This window comes from Schistocerca americana, chromosome 2, assembly GCF_021461395.2.
Source record: "Schistocerca americana isolate TAMUIC-IGC-003095 chromosome 2, iqSchAmer2.1, whole genome shotgun sequence".
In the NCBI taxonomy this organism is placed as follows: domain Eukaryota; kingdom Metazoa; phylum Arthropoda; class Insecta; order Orthoptera; family Acrididae; genus Schistocerca; species Schistocerca americana.
In genome coordinates, this window is record NC_060120.1 from 849,700,340 (window position 1) to 849,725,540 (window position 25,201).

The 25,201-nt window shown below is 37.4% G+C and overlaps 1 protein-coding gene across 1 annotated transcript in view; it reads right to left on the reverse strand.

The window, feature by feature from the left end:
- Positions 1-25,201, reverse strand: part of LOC124595635 (mediator of RNA polymerase II transcription subunit 14) — a 187,136-nt gene that overhangs the window by 59,845 nt on the left and 102,090 nt on the right. Inside the window, exons 12-16 of the mRNA XM_047134464.1 lie at positions 17,015-17,174; positions 12,985-13,189; positions 12,584-12,732; positions 10,290-10,533; positions 9,332-9,475 (exon numbers count right to left, since the gene is read on the reverse strand). Coding sequence (XP_046990420.1) covers positions 9,332-9,475; positions 10,290-10,533; positions 12,584-12,732; positions 12,985-13,189; positions 17,015-17,174 — 902 coding nt within the window. The remainder of the gene's footprint in view (positions 1-9,331; positions 9,476-10,289; positions 10,534-12,583; positions 12,733-12,984; positions 13,190-17,014; positions 17,175-25,201) is intronic.

The window sequence follows — 25,201 nt, forward strand, 5'->3', positions numbered from 1 at the left end:
TGATAATGAGATATTCCTTAAGCGCAACATAACTGGTGATGAGACATGGGTCTATGGTTATATGTTGAGACCAAGGTTCAATCTTCAAAATGAGTCAGGAAAGGTTCTCCAAGACCAAAAAAAGCTTGTCAGCCACGATGATAGTTTTCTTTGACTTCGAAGGATTAGTTCATCAGAAATTTGTGCCACAGGGACAAATTGTTATTCAGTGGTACTACCGGGACACGTTGTGATGCCTGTGAGAAAATATGAGAAGGAAAGAGCTCGAAATATGGCAAGACAATTCATGGCTCTTGTATTATAATAATGCACCCACACATTCACACCTGTTGGTGTGTGACTATTACACAAAAAGCAAAATCAATGTGCTGCCTCATCCTCTGTACTATCCAGATCAGGCCCTTGTGGACTTCTCTCTCTCTCTCTCTTTTTTTTTTTTTTTTTTTTTTTTTTTGCAAAGTTGGAAATCCCATTGAATGTATGAAGATTTGCATGATAGCCGAGATAAAAGAAAACTCAACAGACATTGCTTCATGTGATCCAGCCGGAGGCATACCAAGACTGCTTCCAGAAGTGGGAAACAGCATTGGGAGCAGTATATCAATTATGGAGGAGAGTATTTCAAAGGAGACTGTTCATGAAAGGTAAGTGTAGAAAAATTTTGTGGTCAAAGCTCCAGAATTTTTTGAATAGAACTTGTATCTGCATCATCTGCGAAAAGTCTGAGGGTACTACATCAGTAGCATTCTAAAAAAATGTACATGATAGTTATACGAATAATGTGCATAGATAGTCCCAGAGAAACTGTCAAATCCTCCTTTGCCATACTGTTGATACACTTCTACACCTACAAGTGCAGTTGAATGAAATAGAAGGTGTCTTGAAAGGAGGCTATAAGATGAACATCAACAAAAGCAAAACGAGGTTAATGGAATGTAGTCGAATTAAATCAGGCGATGCTGAAGAAATTAGACTAGGAAATGAGACACTTAAAGTAGTAAAGGAGTTTTGCTATTTGAGGAGCAAAATAACTGATGATGTTTAAGTAGAGAAGATATAAAATGTAGACTGGCAATGGCAAGGAAAGCGTTTCTGAAGAAGAGAAATTTGTTAACATCAAGTGTAGATTTAAGCATCGGGATGTCTTTTCTGAAAGTATTTGTATGGAGTGTAGCCATGTATGGAAGTGAAACATGGACAATAAATAGTTTAGACAAGTGAGTATAAGCTTTCGAAATGTGGTGCTAAGAAGAGTGCTGAAGATCAGATGGGTAGACCACGAAACTAATGAGGACTTACTGAATAGAACTGGGGAGAAGAGGAATTTGTGGTACAACTTGACTGGAGAAGAGATCGGTTGATAGGACATGTTCTGAGGCGTCAAGGGATCACCTATTTGGTTTTGGAGGGCAACGTGGATGGTAAAAATCATAGAGGGAGACAAAGAGATGAATACACTAAGCAGATTCAGGAGGATGTAGGTTGCAATAGGTACTTCAAGATGAAAAAGCTTGCACAGGATAGAGTAGCATGGAGAGCTGCCTCAAACCAGTCACTGGACTGAAGACCACCACAACAACAACAACAACAACAAAAACAAATAAGTGCAACCGGCAAACAGACAAGTGCAATTTAGCAGAATATGAGACTAAGTGGTACACAAAATAGTTAACAAATCTGACAGACGACAAAAGTTTCTTTCTGATGTAACTATAAAAAAACACGAAAGTGCTTCTTATACAAGTCCATAAAATTTTTTAATGCCATACCCCAACATATCAGGGATCTTCCAATTCAACAATTCAAAAAAAAGTAAAAGAATTTCTTCTTGATCTCAGCATTTAATGAAACTGATGAATTTTTAAGGGAGGCAAAGAATATGGTATGACTACACTTTGTGATCAGTTTTTATATGCTTCTATATATGAGTAAGTCTGTAATTGGCCAAATTTACTATGCAATATCAATTTGTACCAGAAGTTTCTGTGTTTTGTTTTTGTGTGAAGGTACCATAATTATTTGTGTAATATTTACATTGTGTAATATTTTTCTTGTTTTTGTAATTATTTGTGTAAGATTTATACTATGTAACATTGACTTTTGTAATGCCTCAGATGATCTCTGAGGTCTCTACAACAATAAAAATCAATCAATCAATGCAGAGATACAGATGAAATTGCAATACGGACTGTTAGCAGAAAAAAGAATTAGTAACATTATGAAAAAGAATGAAGAACTCAACCTGGAAGATACTAGAATAATTTAACTTTAAGGACCAATGTTGCTGGTACAGACAATTATTCTGTGACCATTCTGATCATCAGTGTTGTCGGCATACAGCCAGTCTAGCTTGACACGTGCTGCACGTACCTTGGAGTGTATGTGGCAATAGTTTTAGTGTTATGATGTGTTCCACTCCATGTACGATCTGTCACTCAGTGGATAAGTGTGCCAACTATTAGCTTTCAAATATTTTTGCAGTCATTGTTGTTGAAGTTAATTCCTATAGTGGGCCTACTATGCAGTGCCACTACACTGTGCTGTGTCACTTCTTCACCTTTTGCAGTTGGAGTGGATATTGAAAGAGAGGTCCACTCTATTCTAACTACTGAATGACATAAAGCATTTTGCAGCAACTGTATTGTAATCGCAATGTCTTCTCCGTATAATTAATTTACAACTGCAGGTTACACAGATCCTTACTATGTCACAACTCACAACAGACCATAACGTGGACTGCTGTACTGATTTGACATTAGATACTCTGAAGACAGTTCTCATATATTCTTCACTTATTTTGGTGTTAACGTTCTTGCCTGCACCTGACTTCCAAGCCACCACCAAGTTGTGATGCCAAATCAGAAGCGCGCTTGCACAGCAAGTGGAGACACACACATTCGCCATCGTGCCTTGTCGATATGCTGAGATGTCTTCCTTTTAAATCCATCTGCACATATATCAAACCAGGATGCATACAGTGGGATGTTCCACACTTAACAACTACCTAAACTATGTTTTCAGTTTCCACGAACATCTTTTGCTGGCCTAAATGGTTAAAAGTGGAACATGTTATTCCACATAATCACCAAGTTACACCACAACCTACAAAGCATGCCACACAGTGAGCGGGTGGCACCCGAAAAAGAACAACTGGCTGGGGGCTGACCCCTACCACTATACCCGGGCCAGTGAAACATGTCACTTGACGCTGCAACAAAGTACGTTTTTCTAAAAATGGAGAGAACGACAACGGAGACTAAGCGTTTGATCGTGTATGAAACCAGGAAATAAAAAACACTAAGTTAATGACAATATCTATGAAAAGTCTTTCCAAATTGTTACAGTAATAGCTGCATCTAAAATGTCATATAATAATGCAAATCTAAGCGTACCAAATAACACGCTATCCACACTCATAGAAAGAAATAAAGCAAAACATGCATCGCCTACCCGATTGCAGAGAGAAAGAATTAATTCAGTACACATTTACACTCACCAATTTACAATGTCAGTGGTACAATTCCACCCAGTTCTCCTTCACAATCATTGGAACTGGCGCCAAAACTGTTGTCTTGGTCACCTTCATCATTAAGAGAAATCATTAATTGTTTGTTTTCATTTATAATGCCATCTATAGCCTGTGATGCTCTTATCCGTTTAGCAATATGGTCTACTTTTTTCCTCCATGAGATAGTGTCTACAGTAGCAAGACCTTCACATAGCAGTCTTTCCACTTCTGTTATAGTAAAAGTCTTGTTGTCACTTCTCATGTACGCCTTGACTTCACTCCATACCAATTCAATCGGATTAAAATGGCAGTGATAAGGTGGAAGCCAAATTACCAAGTGACCCGGTTCGCTTGCAATTTCATCTACAATGTATTTAGGCGGCACAGGATTACTTTGTTTCATGAGCGAGTATAACAGCAGCTCTGTCATGCTCATGTCTGCAATAATGTCTCCCGACTGCAAACACTGCACCATAGTTTCTTTACGGTCACTAGTGGTGGGAGTTTTATCTAAATCACAGAATGGTACAGTGCACTGTCCTTCTCAAACACTGTCCAAATACTTAACTGAAGCAACAAATTTTTAAACCACTGTACAAATTGTGGGTGGCCCATATCGTCATGATAGTCACCAGTTTTTTCGATCAAAAAATAGAAGTCCTTCAGGCACAAAGCCGTTTGAAGATCCTGCATGGGCCACAATTAATCAGGATCCTCTTCCTGTTGGCTGATGACTGCTGCTATTCGGAGTATCATCTGTCCAGCATTTCTCAACTGATTCTCCAGCATTGACCCAGGTTTCGTCTAACCATATGACTGAGTGTATGTCCTTTCCTACAATTCTGTGTAAGAAAATGGTACGAGCTGCAACGACATGAGCTTTTTCTAGTAACAGTTTTTGTCCAACAAACTTTTCAAAACGGAAGCCCATACTTTTTAATATCATCTTAAGTGACGCTTTCCCCCCCTGAGAAAACTTCACTTTCTTTTAAAGAAATTAGCAACTTCGCTATTGTGGGGTATTCTTTTCTTTTATAGTATCCGTATATGTGCCAACGAATTGCATTGGGTTGGAAAGAATCAATATCTGTAACAGGACGAGGCTGCTTTTTCTTTTTTTCCTTTCCCGGAGTACTTAAAAACACACCGTTTTTTTCCCATGGGGGCTTTCTTCCACGCTGTTTACTTCACTGTCTTGTAAGTCTTGAAGTAGCACCCCTTTCCTTATAGCTGTTCTTTCACCGATTTCTAGAGTTTTTGAGGTACACTTTAAAACTTTATCAGCACGAATAGATGCATGCCCATGAACAGAAACAAATTCTTTTTCTTGCTCTTAAAACTCATGGATGCTCCGTAGCAATTCCAAGGCCTGACTATTTAATGGAACTCCACGGTGCAACGGAATGTTGATTGGTGAATGACATCATTTTGGTGACATTGTTTAACAAATAAAAACTGTATTCGAGGCGGTAACACAACACAACAGCAGGCGTTTGTGCACTAACATACAATGTTTACACAGAAGCAGCAATATGGTAGCGGCGTCGCCGGAACCGGCTTTTGTTCAGTGCTGCTACTGGTTCAAAAGAAGCAGCGCCTCCCATTCCCCACTTGTTTGTTAGTTACACTACCAACTCTACGGCGCTTGGGGAGTGACCTTGAAGTGACATGTTTCAGCAGCCCGAGTATAGACTCAGCAAAATGCCAAGCACACAGTTATTTTAATCAAAGTATAGCTTGGCAATGATCATGTCAATATGAAATGCTGGATAAGATCAGTAGGTGAACTGAAGTATCATCTGTGCTCTCACAGATTGCCGTATCATCATGTATGTTTTGTCAGTAAAGCAGCTGGACTATGTAATACTAACACGAAACATATACAGTGTAGTAGGTCTTGTAACATGATGCTGACATGTGCAAAAGCCAAGAAGGTATGATTATAGATCTCATAGATCCTAAAATCAGTGTTACAGAGGTCAGAAGGTAAATCTGGGTAGTATGACAAGATTTATTTTAATACTGTTGATCTCATTTCAGGGTATGACTTACAGAAATCACACTCTCAATATATATCAAGGGAAATACTGTCTTACTGCTTTGACAAGGAGTCATTCAGCTTGGAATGTGCCATGATGGGATAAGAGATATAATAAATAACAACAACAATAATAATAATAATAATGATAATGCTTTTTTTTTACACTTTTGCTGTTTGAGCTGTTTTCCACAAAATTCTTTTGAATTGCTGGTCATGCCATATTGTATAATGTTGCTGTTAAGAGTATAAAGTCCGAAGACTGCTTCTATTCAGCAAGCCTCTTCATATCTGATTAATTACTGAAATACATAAATTTGAACCTGCTTCCTGTATCATACCTAAGTCCCCCTTTACAATCTATCTCTCCCCTCCAGTTCCGACAATTATTAAATTGCCTATTCCATGATGCCTCAGGATGCATCCTAACAACCAGCTTCTTCTTTATGCCAAGTTCTTCTTCTTCTTCTTCTTCCATTTCAAGGAATGGGTGTTGGCCCATTCCAAGACAAAAGGAATTTAACAAAACTGTTGTCTCCATCTCTTCACTGATCATTCTATATCCCATCTTTCAGTTCGGTTAAAATGTACTGCTTTGCCATGGCAAGCGCTCAGGTGGCATTCTTTTGACGTGGTCATAGTAGTGCCTAATCTCTTCTGTCGTTGTTTTCAAATTCTAGTTGCTGTCTTACTTCTTCATTTTGCACTCTGTTTCTTAATGTTCGTCCTAGCAGTGAACTCAGAAACCTCACTCAGCTGTTTCAGTTCTTTATTCTTCTCTTTTTCTTATAATCCAGTTTTCACTACAATATATGGAAGCAGGCTTAGCCATCATGTTGTGCAGACTTCATGGTATCTCTTTCCTCACAGTTCTGCCAAGGTTCTCCTTATATAACCATTAATGTGTCATATTTCTATGTATTTTGAACCACAACTAAATTAGTTTTGTATATTGATATCTCTATCACAAGATATCTAAATGAAATTATCTGTGCTATTACCTTACTGTTCATGTCCTTTTCTGCTCTTCTTACTTGTTTCCCTTCCACTGCTATTACTTCTGTTTTATTTGCAGATATAAAAATTTGATAGGTGTGCGTGTGTGTGTGTGTGTGTGTGTGTGTGTGTGTGTGAGAGAGAGAGAGAGAGAGAGAGAGAGAGAGAGAGAGAGAGAGAAAGTGCGAAGTCTATGGTGGAATAACAACAATATCACGAGAAGAAATTTTAGTTGGTCAAAGAGCCTTCTTCTGAAGTAGAAAACATTGCGAGAAGAAATGTTAGTTGGCCAAAGGGCCTTCTTCTGAAGTAGAAAAAACACATGCCATATTGTAATTCTTCATACTAGCACAACTCACACACACATGCCCACTGTCTCTGATTGCTGTGGCCTGACTGAGCTGTAACTGCGCATGATAGCTGAATGAGGTGATTCTCATGTTGAAAGGAGGCAAGAACAACAGTTCCAATACATACAGTCCTAGTAGTGCAATGTAGTGTCTCACTTTCATTGTGCTGCACCAGATTGTCTCCTGTGCCACAACTTACACTAATCAGACTGCCTGTAATATTAAACATGGGGCATTACCACATACATTTAGTCTATCACAAATGTGACACGAGCACATATGCCTGCCAAAGCATTGTTAACATCCATGCTATTCAATAGTATTAGTTAGTGTTCGAACACTGAAACTCACTATTAAACCAGATCCTCTATTAAGGCCAAGGAGGTCCCCCCCCCCCCTCCCTTATTAGTCCTTTGAGTCTACTCTGCTTTCACTTTTATTTCTATGCTGTGTTCAAAATTTTGTTGCTTTATCTTTACATATTTTTTATCCTCATCTCTGGCAATTTCTTTTCTTTCCAGTTTTTTTAATCCCCCACATTTACTTAATTGTTTCCAAATTCATCCTCTTGTATCTTCTCAATAATGAAGTGCTGAAACATGCATTTTTTTCGGGCATATTATTTGTACTTTGGTTATTCAAATAGGTTCTCTTCAGTATAGCATTTATAATTTCTACATATTTATAAATGAATTCACTTCATACTTGAGTTTCTTTTATTTACAAGTTCTCTCTTCATTCAAGATTGTGGATAATAATTCTTGTACATCTGCCTCATTCTAGCAGAATTTTTGTTTCTTAATTTTCCTTCCTTGATCTCAATAAGAAGGTAAGGCAGCGAGAACTTTGGAGAAAGGTGTACAGTTTGCATACTGCTATAAAATATGCCACAATACTAATAGCTCTCAGAGAGTACGAGTTTCTATGAGTATATGAATTAAAATCTGTGCGAACTGCAATTTCATATGGTCTTATTCCACATTATCAAATTGCATTTCCCACAATATGAATAATTCAACATTGAGTAATCTTTATATCTGTTTCTCCTAACATAAGTGACATAAGGGGATATTATTAATATTTAAATACACACAAGTTATTAACACATGATGCTGTTTCTACTTATCTTAACCCATACAGTGAAAACCCGCTTTTACACTTTTCAAGGAACTTAAAAAAAAGGTATAAAATGAGCGAAAAAGTAAAATGAGGGAAATAACATCTGAAGCTGTAAAAGTTATGTATGGGATACCCCCTTGCATTATCGCACTTTATGTATATGTACATAATCAGCATCAAAATACTTGCCAGGGGGCTGTTTATTATCTAATAAAGGTTTATTTTCTAATAGCTGCTGATGTAATGGGAACTGATAACTTTCTGGGAGGTAGAAAAGTTTCACTCAATTTCATACATCATAATCGATGTTTCTAGCACGCCTGAAGCTGTCATTTGTTATTTAAATAATAAAACACAGCACCAGTTACATATTTTTTCATGCTTAGCTCAAGGCATTTCGTGGTGTTTGCAACTGTGTGATTTGCATCTGTGTTGTTCTGTCTCTCTTGCACTGTATTTGTCTTTTTGAGGTTATCAGGTACTGTGCCTCCTCAGTTATGTAGATCAACCCAAGACACACACAAACTATCACTTACATGGTTTGTTTGTGTAACATCACAAAAAATACATACGTAAATACTGCACCTGACAACAAAAATAAATTTTCGAAACATGTTTCGCACAGCATAAAAAAAAGTACTTGGTACTGTATTTAAACCAAAAACATATGAGCAACGCAGAGTGAGTGAAGGATTCAACTAGCGCTACAAGTGGCCAAATGACAAAACACACTAAATAAACATGGTGCTAGAAACTCCCATCAGCCACCATGCCAAGTAGAGCTTGGCAACGACAGGAGATAAGGCATGAATTGTTCCAACTTTTACACGTTTACTGCTCCAAATCTGCTGAGCTGAGTGCCCTGGTTTCATGAAACTTAACCACCTAATGTGTGCAATCACTACTTGACAGCGAGTGTGATTCCAGGATAACTTTTTCGGTTTTCTTCTCCACAAAAGTTTTTGTATAAAGCGTAAATCATGGAAAAATCATAAATATGCAGACACAAAATCGAGTATGAATTAACATTGTGGACATAGGAAATTTGATGGGAGCAATAAAAAAATGTCATAAACGGTGGGAAAATGTTAATTCCGTGAACTTAATAGCAGGATTACACTGTACAACCATGGCTCTCATTGTTGAAAATGAAAATATCTGCATTGGCATGTTGACAACATGGCACACACATAAATAGAATATTAGTCTATTTTAGTATAAACTCAAGGAATATAATCAAAGGTTGTTTAAATACTTTATACGAGAAATAAGACAAACATATACAAAATAATGGACTCAGGACTCCATTGCGTCACTCACCAATACGAAAATATTCTGCAAGGTCTTCAACAACAGAATATAAATGCACTATCTGAGCCCAATCATTAAGCAGAGAATCAACAGTCTGCCGAACTGCGTCTGCTGTTCCCATGTCATATTGAAAATATACTGGTCTCCTCAAACCTATGGGGGAGAAAAAGAACAGATGCCCTCACAAAACTGGATTTAAAAGGCTTGCATTACAGTAAAAATTGTGTTCTAAAGAACTTAAATGTAGTTATCTGACATGAAATAAAGGAAATATTTAAAATAAATATATTTTTTGAAACTCTACTATTGAAAAATCATTTAACTCCCACAATATATCCAGAGAGTAGGCAAACTTTTTTCTGTACGAATTTATGGAGGGTATTTATTCATGCAGCACATAGTACTGATCGAATGAAGAAAAATAAAGACCTACAGCACATTCCAGGAAACACCACTTGTTGAGATACTAGCCACTCTGTCTTATAACAGCCACTTGCATATTTATTCAAAATTTAAATAATGCCATCTTTGTAGCAGTACCGAAACGGGGATTAAAACTTTTTAAGTACCATTTCAGAAACTCACACTCCTTGTCTTGAAATGGAGCTGTTTCTCTGCTACACTGTCCCTGAGGATTGGTAGCATTGATATCAAAACACATTGTATAAAAGATATTTTATAATGTGAAGGGCAAGTTTGGAAAAGAATTATGTGAAAAACAGATACAATCAGTGCATACAGCTGTATGTATGAATGACCCACACTACTGAAAATATTTAATGGCTTCACTATGACAAAAACCCCACCCACAAAAAACATAAAATGCCATTTGAAAAGATGTTCTGATTACACTTAATTATGTTTCAGACTTACCTGAATACAAAATAAAGGGTGAGAGAGGAGAACTTAAACTTTGTCTGTACTACCAGTTCAAGAAATCCTGAAAACTTGTTAAGGCTACAGTTACCTTGTTCCTTCGGGTGCAAGCTAGCAAGAGGACTTCCATAGAACACAAATTCAGCCATCCAACTCTTCGTGGCTTTTCCCTGTACACGAATGGCTACTGAAAGCAGCCTTTTGAGAAGAGCCTGCCATGATGAAGGATGGACAGTAGGGCCAATTGGGGGAGGTAGCTGCACTAAACGCAGTACAAGGGCTGTAGCATTTGCTTCCACCTGAAGCCCCTGGTGTGCTATTTCTCTGCGGGAAAGCTGAAAATAGTACTAAAAATAAGCAAGTCACATTAACAATCTATGTACATTTGTTAAAATGTTTTAGTTTTTTTGACAGCTCTTTTCAATATTATTTGAAAGCTTTTTTCATTGTGGTCATGTACAAAACCTTGGAAAAAGTTGTTTTAAGCATTCTCAGTGTATTCGTGTTAATTAACGTGACAAGTAAACCAAAAATATTTAAAACAATAAGTCTGCTGAGAACAGTGTAGTTTCTTATCGTCTTAATGTAATCAACAAATAGTAGAAAGACAGCAAAGTAACAAAAGTAACTAATATAAAATTTTACAGAGTCAAAGATACATAGATAGCCTGTAACAAGTGAGATTTAACTCAAATTTTAAACAGCTGAGTGTCAAGCACTGTGTGGGAGCACCTCACATTTTTCCACCACGTAAACAACACATAACCTTCGTATGTTCCCTATTGTCCACCGTTTTACATGTGTCCAACATTTTCACCAAAAATCTTTACAGAGTCTGACAGACTTCTCTTATGGCGGAATTTTAAAGTAAATTGCTGGAATTTTCTGTGTCGCATTGTTGACTAGCTTAATCTTACATATGAACTTGAACATAAGTACAAATAGTGCATTACTGAGGTGCATAGATTCTACACCTTATTTAATGGAATGTACAATTGTAATTAATATCATCTGACAACAGAATTGTGGCTGCCTCTTTAATTACAAAGATCACAGCATAATACAGACTCAAATTTAACTTTTGTGCTATTGTAACCGTTTTCTGAATCTCTGTGGAAAGGGTGCAAGGAGAGATTCACCAATTTTTGATTCATTGGGTTGCATAACGCATGTATATTTCAATGTTCAGAAAAGAGTTTCTTAACAATTAGGCTACAAATGCCGGTCCACTTTTAACACTGTTCACATCTCTCTTTCATGCACATCTCGGACAGAACCCTTTACTCACAAGGGCTTTAGATGTGACCAGAATAAGCTTCTTAACAAGCACTTTTTATTTAAGGATGCTTCTTATTTTTATTAAATGCCTCTTGTGAAAAGATGATAAGTAATGGGTGAAAAACAGCTCGTCAGATTCCAAAGGAAGTCACACATGTGAAGAGAACCTCATGAAAAACTTAAAGAATCTGAGGAAGTCCTGCAAGAGTTTCCACGGATTAAATCTGAGATATTTGGTCGAAGTTATGTCAGTTTATCATTAAACAATTGTCTTGTAGCACCTGAAGATTCTAGAAAGAGTTTCTGGTCCAACATTGTGTACATTTAACATCAAAGATACCTGTAAACCTGAAATGATCACAGATACCACTGTCTTTTCTTATCCACATTTTTTCCTGTTCCACGATTTCATATCTTTATCTTTTGTGTCTCTGGCATAATGATAGCTGTCTCAAAAAACACTGCAAGGGCTGCATTTTTCTGGAGTGGTTTCAGCTATGGAACCACAATTCAAACAAAATGCATCTGAATCATGTAATACAAGAGTTGCTGAAGTGGAAACTGATGAAACATGAGAAAGATATGCTTAAGCAACAACCTGCCACTGTTTGCTCTTTGTTTGGTAATTGCAGACAAATCCTAATATGACGCATACTGTACGATTATAACAGAATCTTGCAGCACACATGGTATTACGTGTATTGTGCACACGCCATTATGTTGTCACTAACTCAAATTCACCAATCTGTGATTGTAATTAGTGTGTCTGACACTGTTACAGCACTTATCATATTGACTTCATGCATTCTTCTCACATGCTTATTTTGATACTCAACATAAACAATAACCAATTTAGGAAATAGACTTTCACATTTCCACAAAAAACTAGACAAAATAAAACTACTTTCAAAATATCCACAGTAAACAAAATAAACCAGAACATCAAATCATTATCAACAGAATAAAGTAAAGGGGGAGGGAGAGGGGGAAGGTAGGGGGATGGGGAGGGGGAGAAGGAGAGAGGCAGAGGCAGAGGGAGATGAGATTGAGAGATAGATAGATAGATAGATAGATAGATAGAGAGAGAGAGAAAACATTCATTTTTACCTCCTGTGCAAGTGTGACAAATGGAATTCTCTCATCGCATAATGCTACCACATGTGCAAGTTCAGGTATGAAATATGCAGGGTGTTTTGGTCGTCGAGGAGTTGTTTCATTTCTTCCAGTCTGTGCTTTCCGTTTTTTCTCACTCTGATCTGTAACAACACAAAACACTTGTCTACTGCATTGCTGCATATTACACAGTAAGAGAATTCATTTAAATTTAATCCTTAGAACACAGAAATTAAGAAATACAGAATCAACATCACATACGGAATTTAAACAACAAAGATTAAATATATGAGATACAGGAATTACATTAATGAGCTCTTGAGATGACTTTCAGGATATACATAGTCACAGCTATTTAACATAAAGGTATTACTAAGAATGTATTTTCCACTTACCGTCAACACTTGTAAAAGGTCCATGAGTTATCACAAAGGTATCAAATTCAATAAGGGTAAGAACTTTCAGGTACATCTTAGGGAGCTCAGTCTCAATGGTATCATCATGGGGATCATCCTCAATTGATGCGTGTTTCACAACAGCAAGGTAGAAAGAACAATCAATTTCACAGGGGCAATTTTCCTTTTCTTTGAAAGCTACAACCTGAAACCACAAAACAGAAAGATAAAACATATCTTTTCTAGCTTTTTCACAGTCCATGATTCATTTCCATGCAATGCTGTTCTCCAGGACCTAAACTTTCAGAGTTCTTTTTTTAAATTAAAGCCTACATTTGATACTAGTAGAATTCTTCTGACAGGGAATCCTCTCTTTGCCTATGCTAGTCTGCTTCTTCTGTCTCCTAGCTTTGTCCATCATGTGTTATCTTACATTGTAGGGGAAAATGTATGGCTTGCATCAATGGGATTCAATCCCCCCAGCCCTCCGCCTAAGTATCTCCCTTGTGAAGTAACCTTATATGGAATACCAGTTCAGCTTACTACCTGTGAAATGAGTAAGTTATGATCAACGTAACAGTAGAAAGGCTTTACTAGTTTAGCAGCTACTCCTCTTTTTCTAGTTAGAGTACATTCTCTCCCAAACATAACACACAATTACCCACATACACAATGTACATAACCAGCATACGAGTATCTTGGTGGTTATATGTAGGAGAGTGTGGTGTTAAACTGGAAAAATAACAGCAAAAGTGAGTATATGCACCACACATACATAAGGTATAGGCGAATAATCACATTCCTTAACTTTTTTTTTTTTTAAATTGACTTTGATGAACGCAAATTTATGGGTAGCCAGAATAACAAGTGCATCAGTATTACCAACATTCTAAACTACTAATGTATGAAATACATACTCAAATTGCATCTTCTATGACATATCTAACAATGGTTGAAATGACCAGAATTTATGATATCTGTAATGAACTTGCCACTTCAGTTGCGTGTACATAGATACCTTTTCTGAAAACCACAATGTCACTACAATGCATTAGTAGCCAAAGGAAGTTACTGTGAGCCCACTTCAACAGAACTCACTTATGTGCACAGCGTCTTTAATGCGAAGATGCCAATTATTCATCTTGCACAAACAAATAGTACTTAAAATTTCCCTCCATGCAATTATCTCCTGCACCAGTGAAAAAATATACAAGGAACAATGAAAAAAGTAATAAAGTAATTCATGTTTAAAATATCACAGAGTGGCAAATGGTGACTTCAAAACCTAAATAAATTATTGTTAACACTAGATGAAAGAATTTTTGCTGGACTGATAATGGAAGAGTTAGTTTTTAATATCCAGCTTACAAGAACACTTTAACTGCTGTGGATGAGTTAACTTGTCATCCTCTGCCACTTCCCAGTGCTGAGGATGTGTTTCAATGTGGACCCTGGGTTTTCCAGAAGTTCTACTGGTGTGTTTACATATCTCATTCCATAGACTTCTCACTGCTGTGGCAAGTTACTTCCATACCTCAGTCAGTAAAAAAGTTACGGGTATTTATCGTACAATAATTGTACCTCTTTGTGCCTATCATTTCTAAAAAAAAATACTCTTCTTTATATATATTTACAATTTGTACAGAAACCAGATAGCAATTATAAGAGTCGAGGGGCATGAAAGGGAAGCAGCGGTTGGTAAGGGAGCGAGACAGGGTTGTAGCCTCTCCCTGATGTTATTAAATCTGTATATTGAGCAAGTAGTAAAGGAAACAAAAGAAAAATTCGGAGTACGTACTAAAATCCATGGAGAAGAAATAAAAATTTTGAGGTTCGCCGATGACACTGTAATTCTGTCAGAGGCAGCAAAGGACTTGGAAGAGCAGTTGAACTGAATGGACAGTGTCTTGAAAGGAGGATATAAGATGAACATCAACAAAAGAAAAGCGAGGATAATGGAATGCAGTCGAATTAAGTCGGGTGATGCTGAGGGAATTAGATTAGGAAATGAGACACTTCAAGTAGTAAAGGAGTTTTGCTATTTGGGGAGCAAAATAACTGATGATGGTCAAAGTAGAGAGGATATAAAATGTAGACTGGCAATGGCAAGGAAAGCGTTTCTGAAGAAGAGAAATTTGTTAACATCGAGTATAGATTTAAGTGTCAGGAAGTTGTTTCTGAAAGTATTTGTATGGAGTATAGCCATGTATGGAAGTGAAACATGGATGATAAATAGTTTAGACAAGAAGAGAATAGAAGCTTTCGAAATGTGATGCTACAGAAGAATGCTGAAGATTAGATGGCTAGATCACATAACTAATGAGGAGGTATTGAATAGAATTGGGGAGAAGAGGAGTTTGTGGCACAACTTGACAAGAAGAAGGGACCAGTTGGTAGGACATGTCCTGAGGCACCAAAGAATCACAAATTTAGCATTGGAGTGCAGTGTGGAGGGTAAAAATCATAGAGGGAGACCAAGAGATGAATACACTAAGCAGATTCAGAAGGATGTAGGTTGCAGTAAGTACTGGGAGATGAAGAAGCTTGCACAGGACAGGGTAGCATGGAGAGCTGCATCAAACCAGTCTCAGGACTGAAGACCACCACAACAACAACAACAACAAAAACAATATATCTTGAACTGTTTATGAAATATGGCAGTTGTTATGGTCACATGATTTGTGATGTCCAAGGACAGCAATGGTCACATTGCGCAACAATCTGTTGGATGTAAAAATCACTCAAGAACGAAATGAGATATAATTCCGCTCTCAATTTTCAATAAAATTTTGGTATCTTATGTACATTTCAAACACTGCAATGTATGAGCTAAAAACAAGCATATGTAAAAATACATGTTTACCTCTGCAAACTCTTTAAAACTTCGCACAATGTTTTACTTTTTTTACTTAACCTGATGCAGCGCAGTAACTATGATGAATAATGAAAAGAAATTCAGTCACTTATCGAGCAAAGATAGCAGACTGTAAGACACGCAAAATTCTAATTTTTTAACCTAATAGCTCTCTTAAAATTGGACGGTAAGTGTTTCACAGCGGTCGGCACACCATCTCCCAGCACCGGTAGTGGCATTTGGTGACAGTACAGCTATAAGAAAGCTACTCTCAGCAAGGAATCCAAAGAGCACGCATGTAACAGCAAAAGGGTTGAGGAGAAAATGAACGAATGAAAGAAGCTGATACAGAAAAATGTTAAAATGAGGGCTAAGTCACACAACAAGTGATACATTCACTACACTAACCAATTACAATAAACTAAAAAATAGCTAAAAGAGCTATCTGTGCTACGTAACAGAATTAAATCTTGAAGATGATCGATAAAGAGTGATTAAGTTAGATGAAGTCTGAAGATTGTCATGAAACTTTGTGTCCTAAACATGGTAGCAGAAACAGAACAGGGCTATAATTTGGAGGTAATGCATTTTGGAACACAGACAGTTAAAATTTTGATGATTCTACAGGAATGGAGTATTTTTATTTTCACTAATTTATTTGTTTTCATACTGTGGCAGAAAGAATGTCACTTTCAGATGCTTCAGACTATAATCTATAAAGTGATTGGATATATAAAATAGCTACTCAACAAGCAGCAACAGGAGAAAATATATACGAGGACTACAGAAATGGGCAAGCTTTTGAAGCCAGTGGTTCCTTCTTCCAGTAGGAGGAAAGTATGTCTCCCAAGACCCAGACTTTTTTGAACTCTTGCCATTTTCTAAACCTCACCAGTCCTTTTCCTTCCTCCCTCTTCCTTCCCATTCAACCCTTTTGCCATAAGAACTAGCCACTGCTCTGACAGCTTGCTCATTTCTTTAATCTTTGTATGTGTTTTCTCCTTCCGTTGCTTGGTGAGCAGGTTTTTTATCTATTTAACTATATTATATATTCAAATATTGATTAAATTTGCTAAAATAGGCTATAATCTACATTTCATTATTTTAAAATTACACACGATAAAAAATGGTAGCTACACAATACAAGCAAACAAAAAACAAAATTTCACAACTTACAAGAATAACATTTGGATGCCGATGGAGCTTGACATACATTCGGTGCCTTCCTATTTTAGTCATTGGATGATCTGGATGATGCAATAATGGCAAGCGCTCATATGGAGTGGCTGGGAGATGTTGCAATGTCTTTTCACATCGCCGTTGAGTGATCCAAAACCTGGAAAATGTAAAATATATTTCTTGTTACATAATTAGCAACGATGGTATTTTAAAAGTAATAATGCATGTAATCCTTTCACATAAGACTCATAAATCATGGAAAGAGTAACGTGTAAGGAAGAAAGTTTTTTTGCATCAGTCATGTTGAATGAACTTAAATTTACCAAATGTTACAATTAAATAAAGATGAATTATTCGACAAGAAATTTTAATGTAACTCAATTTATAGCTCTTTTTGCACCGACTTGCACAATAATAATACAGGGTGCATAAAAAAGAACCATCCAATTTGGCACGTCTATATTTTTGAAACTAATAAACATATACAATGAATTTTGTTTTTTGACGAATGGGAAACTCAAAAAGTTTTTTTTTCTTTTTACTGCCTTTCCATAAGTATTCAGTATGCCCCCCCCCCCCCCCTCGAGATGCACCACATACATCAATGTGGTATTCAAATTGTTCCCACACTGCAGCGAGCATGTCTTGAGTTACAGCTTCCACAGCTGGTGTTATGCGATGTCTCAGTTCATTCATTGTTGTTAATAACAGAGTTACATTGAGTCCTTTATAAACCCCCAATCATGTAATGTCAGGTCCGGTGACCTTGGAGACCAGTAACATAAGGCTGAATCATTTGGTCCACGTCGACCAATCCATCGCTCAGCAATCCTTTGATTTAAAAATTCCCTCACTTCCAGATGTCAGTGTGGTGGTGCGCAATCCTGTTGGTAAATATAGTTGTTCAAATCAGTCTCCAACCTCATATGAAAGTCACACTGAACAATTATTACTGACCCGCACTGCGCAAAACATAGAACTCAAAATGCTTTCTGTTGTCCCGACACAATTTTTACTAGAACTGAAGTGGGCGCACACTGCAGCTACTTAATGGGAAGAGTTTGCTCTTTCCAACAGTACATTGTTAATGCACATATCTTAAATAACATAATAGTTATGATTTTTTAAAACTGAATTATTCTTTTTGATACATCCTGTACTTCAATAACATAGTGATTATTACAGAGTACAATGTCAGAGACAATACTGTTATTATTGTTGTGTTTATAGACATACACAGCGTATGAAAGAACAAGATGCCTACGATAATAAAACTTCTTTGGCCATCAAGAAGCTAAATTTGATTACGATTTTGTACAGTGTTTTTGTTACGATGAAACATTTTACATTCTGTAAAATACACAGCCCTTTTATGTGAAAGAAACACTGATCAATTTCAATAGTAAGTCATTTTTAAGCCTCTATAAAATACACCAACATGGACGAGTATTACATTAAATACATACACTAACCATTAACATTATCACAACTGACTTTAAATTCAATAGAAGCAATCTTTCTGTCTTATATATTTAAGCATTATGCAATACGTTGTATGTCCTGTGGCATGCAATTGAAAAGTCTTTCCATATGTGAAGCCGTACACCATCACCAGGAAAAATAACACTCATAATCCACAGGTCAGAGTGTGGAATGTTAGATCCCTTAACCAGGCAGGTAGGTTAGAAAATTTAAAAAGGGGAATGGACAGGTTGAAGTTTGATACAGTGAAGATAACTGAAGTTTGGTGGAAGGATGAACAGAACTTCTGATCAGGCGAGTACAGGATTACAAATACAAAATCAAATAGGGGTAATGCAGGAGTAGACCTAATAATGATAAGAAAATAGGAATGCAGTTAAGCTACTATGAACACCATAGTGAATGCATAGTCATGGCCACGGTAAATGCAGGCATTGCATCTGTTCCAAGATGGCATCACAACAGTTAAAGGCTTACCATGTGCTCTGTTTTGAGGTGTCCAGATCTGTGGATACACAGCAACGCAAGTATCGTGCATGGCTTAGGAAAGATTTACCATGCAATAACAATCTGAGTATGTGGTACCGACAGATGCCTTTGTAAGGGGAAGAATCATGGTTAACCTCGTGTAGCTGATGCAAACAGCACACGAGGCATTTCATCGAAGTCCTCACAAGTTACTTAGTAAAGCAAGCAGGCAACTGCTCATGGCAAATATTACAGTGTGCATAAACGGCTTTGTTTTAAACCATACAAAGAGGGATTAGTGCTGACCTTTACACCACTAGACAAAGCAAAAAAGCTCGACTTTTGTCGAGAACTGGAGTAGAGGATGTTGGTTTTATAAAAAGACTTAGTTTCTGTGATGAAACCACTTTCCATGTAAGTGGCAAGGAGAAGCATACACATACACACACACACACACACACACACACACACACACACACACACACACACACACACACACAATGTCAATATCTGGGGAAGAGAGAAACCAAACACTGATGAAGCATCAGTGTGACTCTTCAAAAGTGAATATTTTTTGTGTGGTGTCACATGAGAAAGTCCACAGCTCATTTTTCTTCTAACAACAAACAGTGAGCGTAACTCACTTCAAGGTGTGTTGAAAACCTGGTTGTTACCCCAGCTGAACACCAGTTATGATGATTACATTTTGAAATTGGACGATGCTTCGCCTATTTTTGCAGGAATGTACAAGAGCTTCTTAAGTATGTTCTTCACCAATGCTGGATTGGACATGCTGCAACAGTAGACCACAGCCTTCTCCCCTGATCAGCCCATATGCTGGATTTAACATCCCATGATTTCTTTCTGTGGGGGTTTATGTACCGCCAAATGCTGTTTCCCTTGAGGATGGGAGTGACCAGATAAAGCATGCACTGCAAATTATCAGAGAGAATGTTCTATACAGAGTATGGGAAGAATCTGATTACCATGTAGGTGTGTGTCGTGTGACCAAAGGTGCACATATTGGAGAACTGTACAAACGCATAAAAAAATGGGACAGCTGCCACTGCTTGTGGTGAAACATTTGTCCATATAAAGTAATAAATTGATCTATTATGAATTTTTAAAACCACACCACTGATTTATAAACACCTTAAATAATGTGCAAAATCATAGTGTTTGCCAAGAATGAGACAGGGAGTGGCAAGGGGTGTATAGTTTCACACTGTTTGTCTAAAATGCAATACATATACCTTTGGCATTTAAATACATCAGTATAGTCAAATGAGTTAAAAGTATACACTTACACATATTTCAATTACATCTCAGTTAATTTCCATTATTTCTCAGTTCAGTATAATTGTAAAAGGAGCCTATCATTGAAACTAAAGTAATATACACTTCATTATTTGTAAAGAGTGGCAGAAATAACTGGGGTAGAAAATGTAGGGATAAATAACAAGAAAACATATCATACACACATTCACAAAATAAGGCAACACAAGAAATTCATTAATAATACATTAAATAATATTTACAAAACAAGTCTTTCCCATCATCTGTATACAATCCCAAGCAGCCCATATGCCTGCAGATACTGTTACATCACATCAGCACATAAAACACAGCAGGTACCCCATGTAACAGAGATGTATATATTAGATATCAAATGTAATGTTATAAAGGATTACTGAAATATTAGTTAACACTTATGGAAGCAAATTATATTTCCAGCTTTAGTGTACTGTGTTCCTTGACACATACTATGGCTAAATAATAAATACTAAAAGCTGATATAACATGTAGTACTAATTAACCCCTTAATAAAACATAAACTGCACCATTATTGATAATATAATTAAAGCGAGTAGTGAATATAACATGCAGACTGCTTGAGTTACAGACTTCAAGTGAACCTATAATTACCTGCAAAACAAAATTATTGTCCACTTTATTATCCATTAGCTGAAAACCTCTTCTACATTTCATCCTACAAAATTATATATTGGGCTGGCAAGTAATGAAGGTAAAGCTCTAACATATTAGGTAGATGTAAATACACTACTGGCCATTAAAATTGCTACACCACGAAGATGACGTGCTACAGACGCACAAATTACCGACAGGAAGCAGATGCTGTGATATGCAAATGATTAGTTTTTCAGAGCATTCACACAAGGCTGGCGCCGGTGGCGACACCTACAACATGCTGACATGAGGAAAGTTTCCAACTGATTTCTCATACACAAACAGCAGTTGACCAGCGTTGCCTGGTGAAATGTCGTTGTGATGCCTCATTTGAGGAGGAGAAATGGATACCATCACGTTTCCGACTTTGATAAAGGTCGGATTGCAGCCTATCGCGATTGCGGTTTATCTTATCGTGACATTGCTGCTCGCGTTGGTTGAGATCCAATGACTGTTAGCAGAATATGGAATTGGTGGGTTCAGGAGGGTAATACGGAACGCCGTGCTGGATCCTAATGGCCTCGTATCACTAGCAGTCGAGATGACAGGCATCTTATCCGTATGGCTGTAACGGATCGTGCAGCCACATCTTGATTCCTGAGTCAACAGATGGGGACATTTGCAAGACAACAACCATCTGCACGAACAGTTCGATGACGTTTGCAGCAGCATGGACTATCAGCTCGGAGACCATGGCTGCGGTTACCCTTGACGCTGCATCACAGACAGGAGCGCCTGTGATGGTGTACTCAACGATGAACCTGGGTGCACGAATGGCAAAACGTCATTTTTTCGGATGAATCCAGGTTCTGTTTACAGCATCATGATGGTCGCATCCGTGTTTTGTGACATCGCAGTGAACGCAAATTGGAAGCGGGTATTCGTGATCGCCATACTGACATATCACCCGGCGTGATGGTTGGGGTGACATTGGTTACACGTCTCGGTCACCTCTTGTTTGCATTGACGGCACTTTGAAGACTGGACGTTACATTTCAGACGTGTTACGACCTGTGACTCTACCCTTCATTCGATCCCTGCGAAACCCTACATTTCAGCAGGATAATGCACGACCGCATGTTGCAGGTCCTGTACGGGCCTTTCTGGATACAGAAAATGTTCGACTGCTGCCTTGGCCAGCACATTCTCCAGATCTCTCACCAACTGAAAACGTCTGGTCAATGGTAGCCAAGCAACTGGCTCGTCGCAATACGCCAGTCACTACTCTTGATGAACTGTGGTATAGTGTTGAAGCTACATGGGCAGCTGTATCTGTACACGCCATCCAAGCTCTGTTTGACTCAATGCCCAGGTGCATCAAGGCCGCTATTACACCCAGAGGTGGTTGTTCTGGATACTGATTTCTCAGGATCCATGCACTCAAATCGTGTGAAAATGTAATCACATGTCAGTTCCAGCATAATATATTTGTCCAATGAATACCCGTTTATCATCTGCATTTCTTCTTGGTGTAGCAATTTTAATGGCCAGTAGTGTAATTACTTATATTGAAAGAGGGGGGAAAATGGTGGAGGGGAAAGGCTAGAACAAACACATCTAACATATCAAGTATAAACCCATTAACTAATATTCTAGTCTTCAACATATAACCTGCTTGAAGATGTATAACAAATTTTTATTTTTTAAATCAGTTTGTTCACTGAGCACACATTTTGGCGATTGTTAAACAGTGTAAATTTCAGTTTCTTTGTAAATGTTCATAAGCAAGCCCTTATTAAATATGAGTAACACACATAATGTATAATTTTTATCAGTTATATGTTTACTCTTCGTAAGCGAGGACAGAAAGAAGATTTATTATTTGCACTGGTATTCACGGGCACGGTCTAACTCGTACAAAAATTCCTACCCATTTATGCTACATAAATTTTATTACAATCATCACATTTAAGTCTATAAATGCCCAAGTGTTTCATAGACTGAATTTTTTGTGTATCATGTTGGAGTATTCCATTCAACTCATTGTGAGTGGAGTGTCACGAAATTCTTTTGCTATTTCCTCTGATACACATCCACAATACACCAATAGCACATATTTAGTTTCACTAATTTTTGAGAACAGCCAACAGTCTTGTTACAGTGGTAACATCAGTTCCAGTCAGATCACTGAAGTTAACTGCTGTTGGACTGTACTAGTGTGGTGGGTCAGAACCGTTGGGCCTTCAAGGCCTGGTCCAACGGAGGTTAGTTTTTAAATTTTTGAGAAAATTTCTCTTAGATAAAATCAGTTGTTTCAATAAAAAATGTTTTATTGCAGTCAAGACTGTTTCTAATGCATTCTAAAATATTTATCTTTGTTCTCTGGTTGTTGTTTTGGCAGTGTAATTAGATCGTCAGATCTCTCATTTTTACTGTTCTGTTTCCTATCATACATTGCCTTAACCATTTCTTTCTCATACCCATTTCTGATCACTGTTTAACTCTTTGTCAATTTCGTTTTTATCAAGTGGAATATTTAAAATTCTACTTGTCACGGAACAAAAGAAGGTTCTTTTTACAACAATTTTTGTTACACTTCTAAATACAAACACAATTCATTCATTTTGCATCTCTCTCACTACTGGTAATTGAACAGTGGTTGGTATTGCAGCAAACTATGGGTGTATCACATGTCTTTGCCTAACTATACTATAGTACAATAAGATACAGTACATAGTCTTGCTTCACTGTGATTTGAAAAACACATCAATAGGTGACGGTTATTTTTTTTTCCTACTTTTAATATTGTGTTGTTCATCTTAGTTAATCGGTTCATCACTTATTCGTCAACTTCAAATTTTGACATACAATGCTTAACTGCATCCATTGCTTCAATAGCTTTTGGACAGGCAAAGGTTCTGATTCAACCCTGTCTGCACTTCCTTCTTATTTCTCTGCCATAGGTAACTGCAACACGTCATCAATGTCAAGGTTACTGCAATGTTCAGCCACAATTCCTTTATTTTCTGGTATGATGCCTTCTGTAAGTATCCAATAAAAGCCAGACTTGTTGAAGCAGCTAGAAATTGCACTTCCTTACATGGGATTTCAGGCACTTCTTACAAAATGCGTAAGATTAAAGATCATTATCTTTCTTAGTGTAGAATGAAGATAGGCGTGCCTCTGCCTGCCTCTCCTTTACTAGAATCTCTTTGTTGCTGGCATTTTGTACAGCCTTGGGTGAGGGACTGAAGGTGGCTCATACAGTCACGTGGAAAAAACGCTACATTTATATTACATAGATATGACATATTTTGAGTATACACTGCACATTGGTCGATAAACAGGATGATTTTCCTATTTCTAACACCCAACCTTGCATTCCAGGTGCACAAGAATTGTTTGAATTTAATCGTCATTACCCATGCTTTCACATGTATAAATATATGGAAATATTTGCACATTTTTACAGCATTGTGGACTCTTCACCTTTACAATTACTAGTGGCACCATTTTCTGTCCCATTTTCATTATAATATAATGGACAGTTAGCGTCTCTCTACTAAATTTTCCACCATGGCATTTCTTTCCTCTAAAATCGACAGTTTTGTCAGGTGGAAGGTGAAAAAATAAGTCCATTTCACCTGAATGTTACATTCCATTTCACCTGAATTACATTTATCATTGTGATGATACCTTTCTATGACTGATGGAAGAATATTTTTTCCATGACTGAACAGTGTCAATGTTAATGCTTCCAGCCTTATCTTGGACACATTTACACACACATCGTTTTGGTTCTTGAACCCCTGATCCACTCACTGGATGCTTTGAGATCTGTGAGACCCACCTTTTGTGCCAAACACATTGCTTCAGCAAGGAGTAAGTACAAGTTCCTTTTATCCAGTTCCGTAGCATGTTTTCCAGTTCTGGAAACCAATTGTCACACACTAGTTTTTATTTGCTGTGACCTCCTTCAAAACATACTCCTTAAATTATTTTACATTTGCTCAATATTTTATATAATGTTGAAAGCGGAATGTTAGATTTTTGTGCAATATCAACATGCTTCACGTGCAAATTTTAATCCACATCTCGAATAATGTTCCACTTTCCATCGTATGTGAACTGTCTCACTGCTTTTTTATCCATTATGTATACTATTCAACACAAACAGATCAGGGCCAGCGTGTCATTCAGATGCTAACCATGAACAAAGGGCACCAGTGACAGTGGTCCATGCTAGTAAATATTCAGTTTATCGTTGGGCCACTACAACTTCGTACCAACCTCCAAGCGATACTTTTCTGCAGAAGTCGGAAGGCA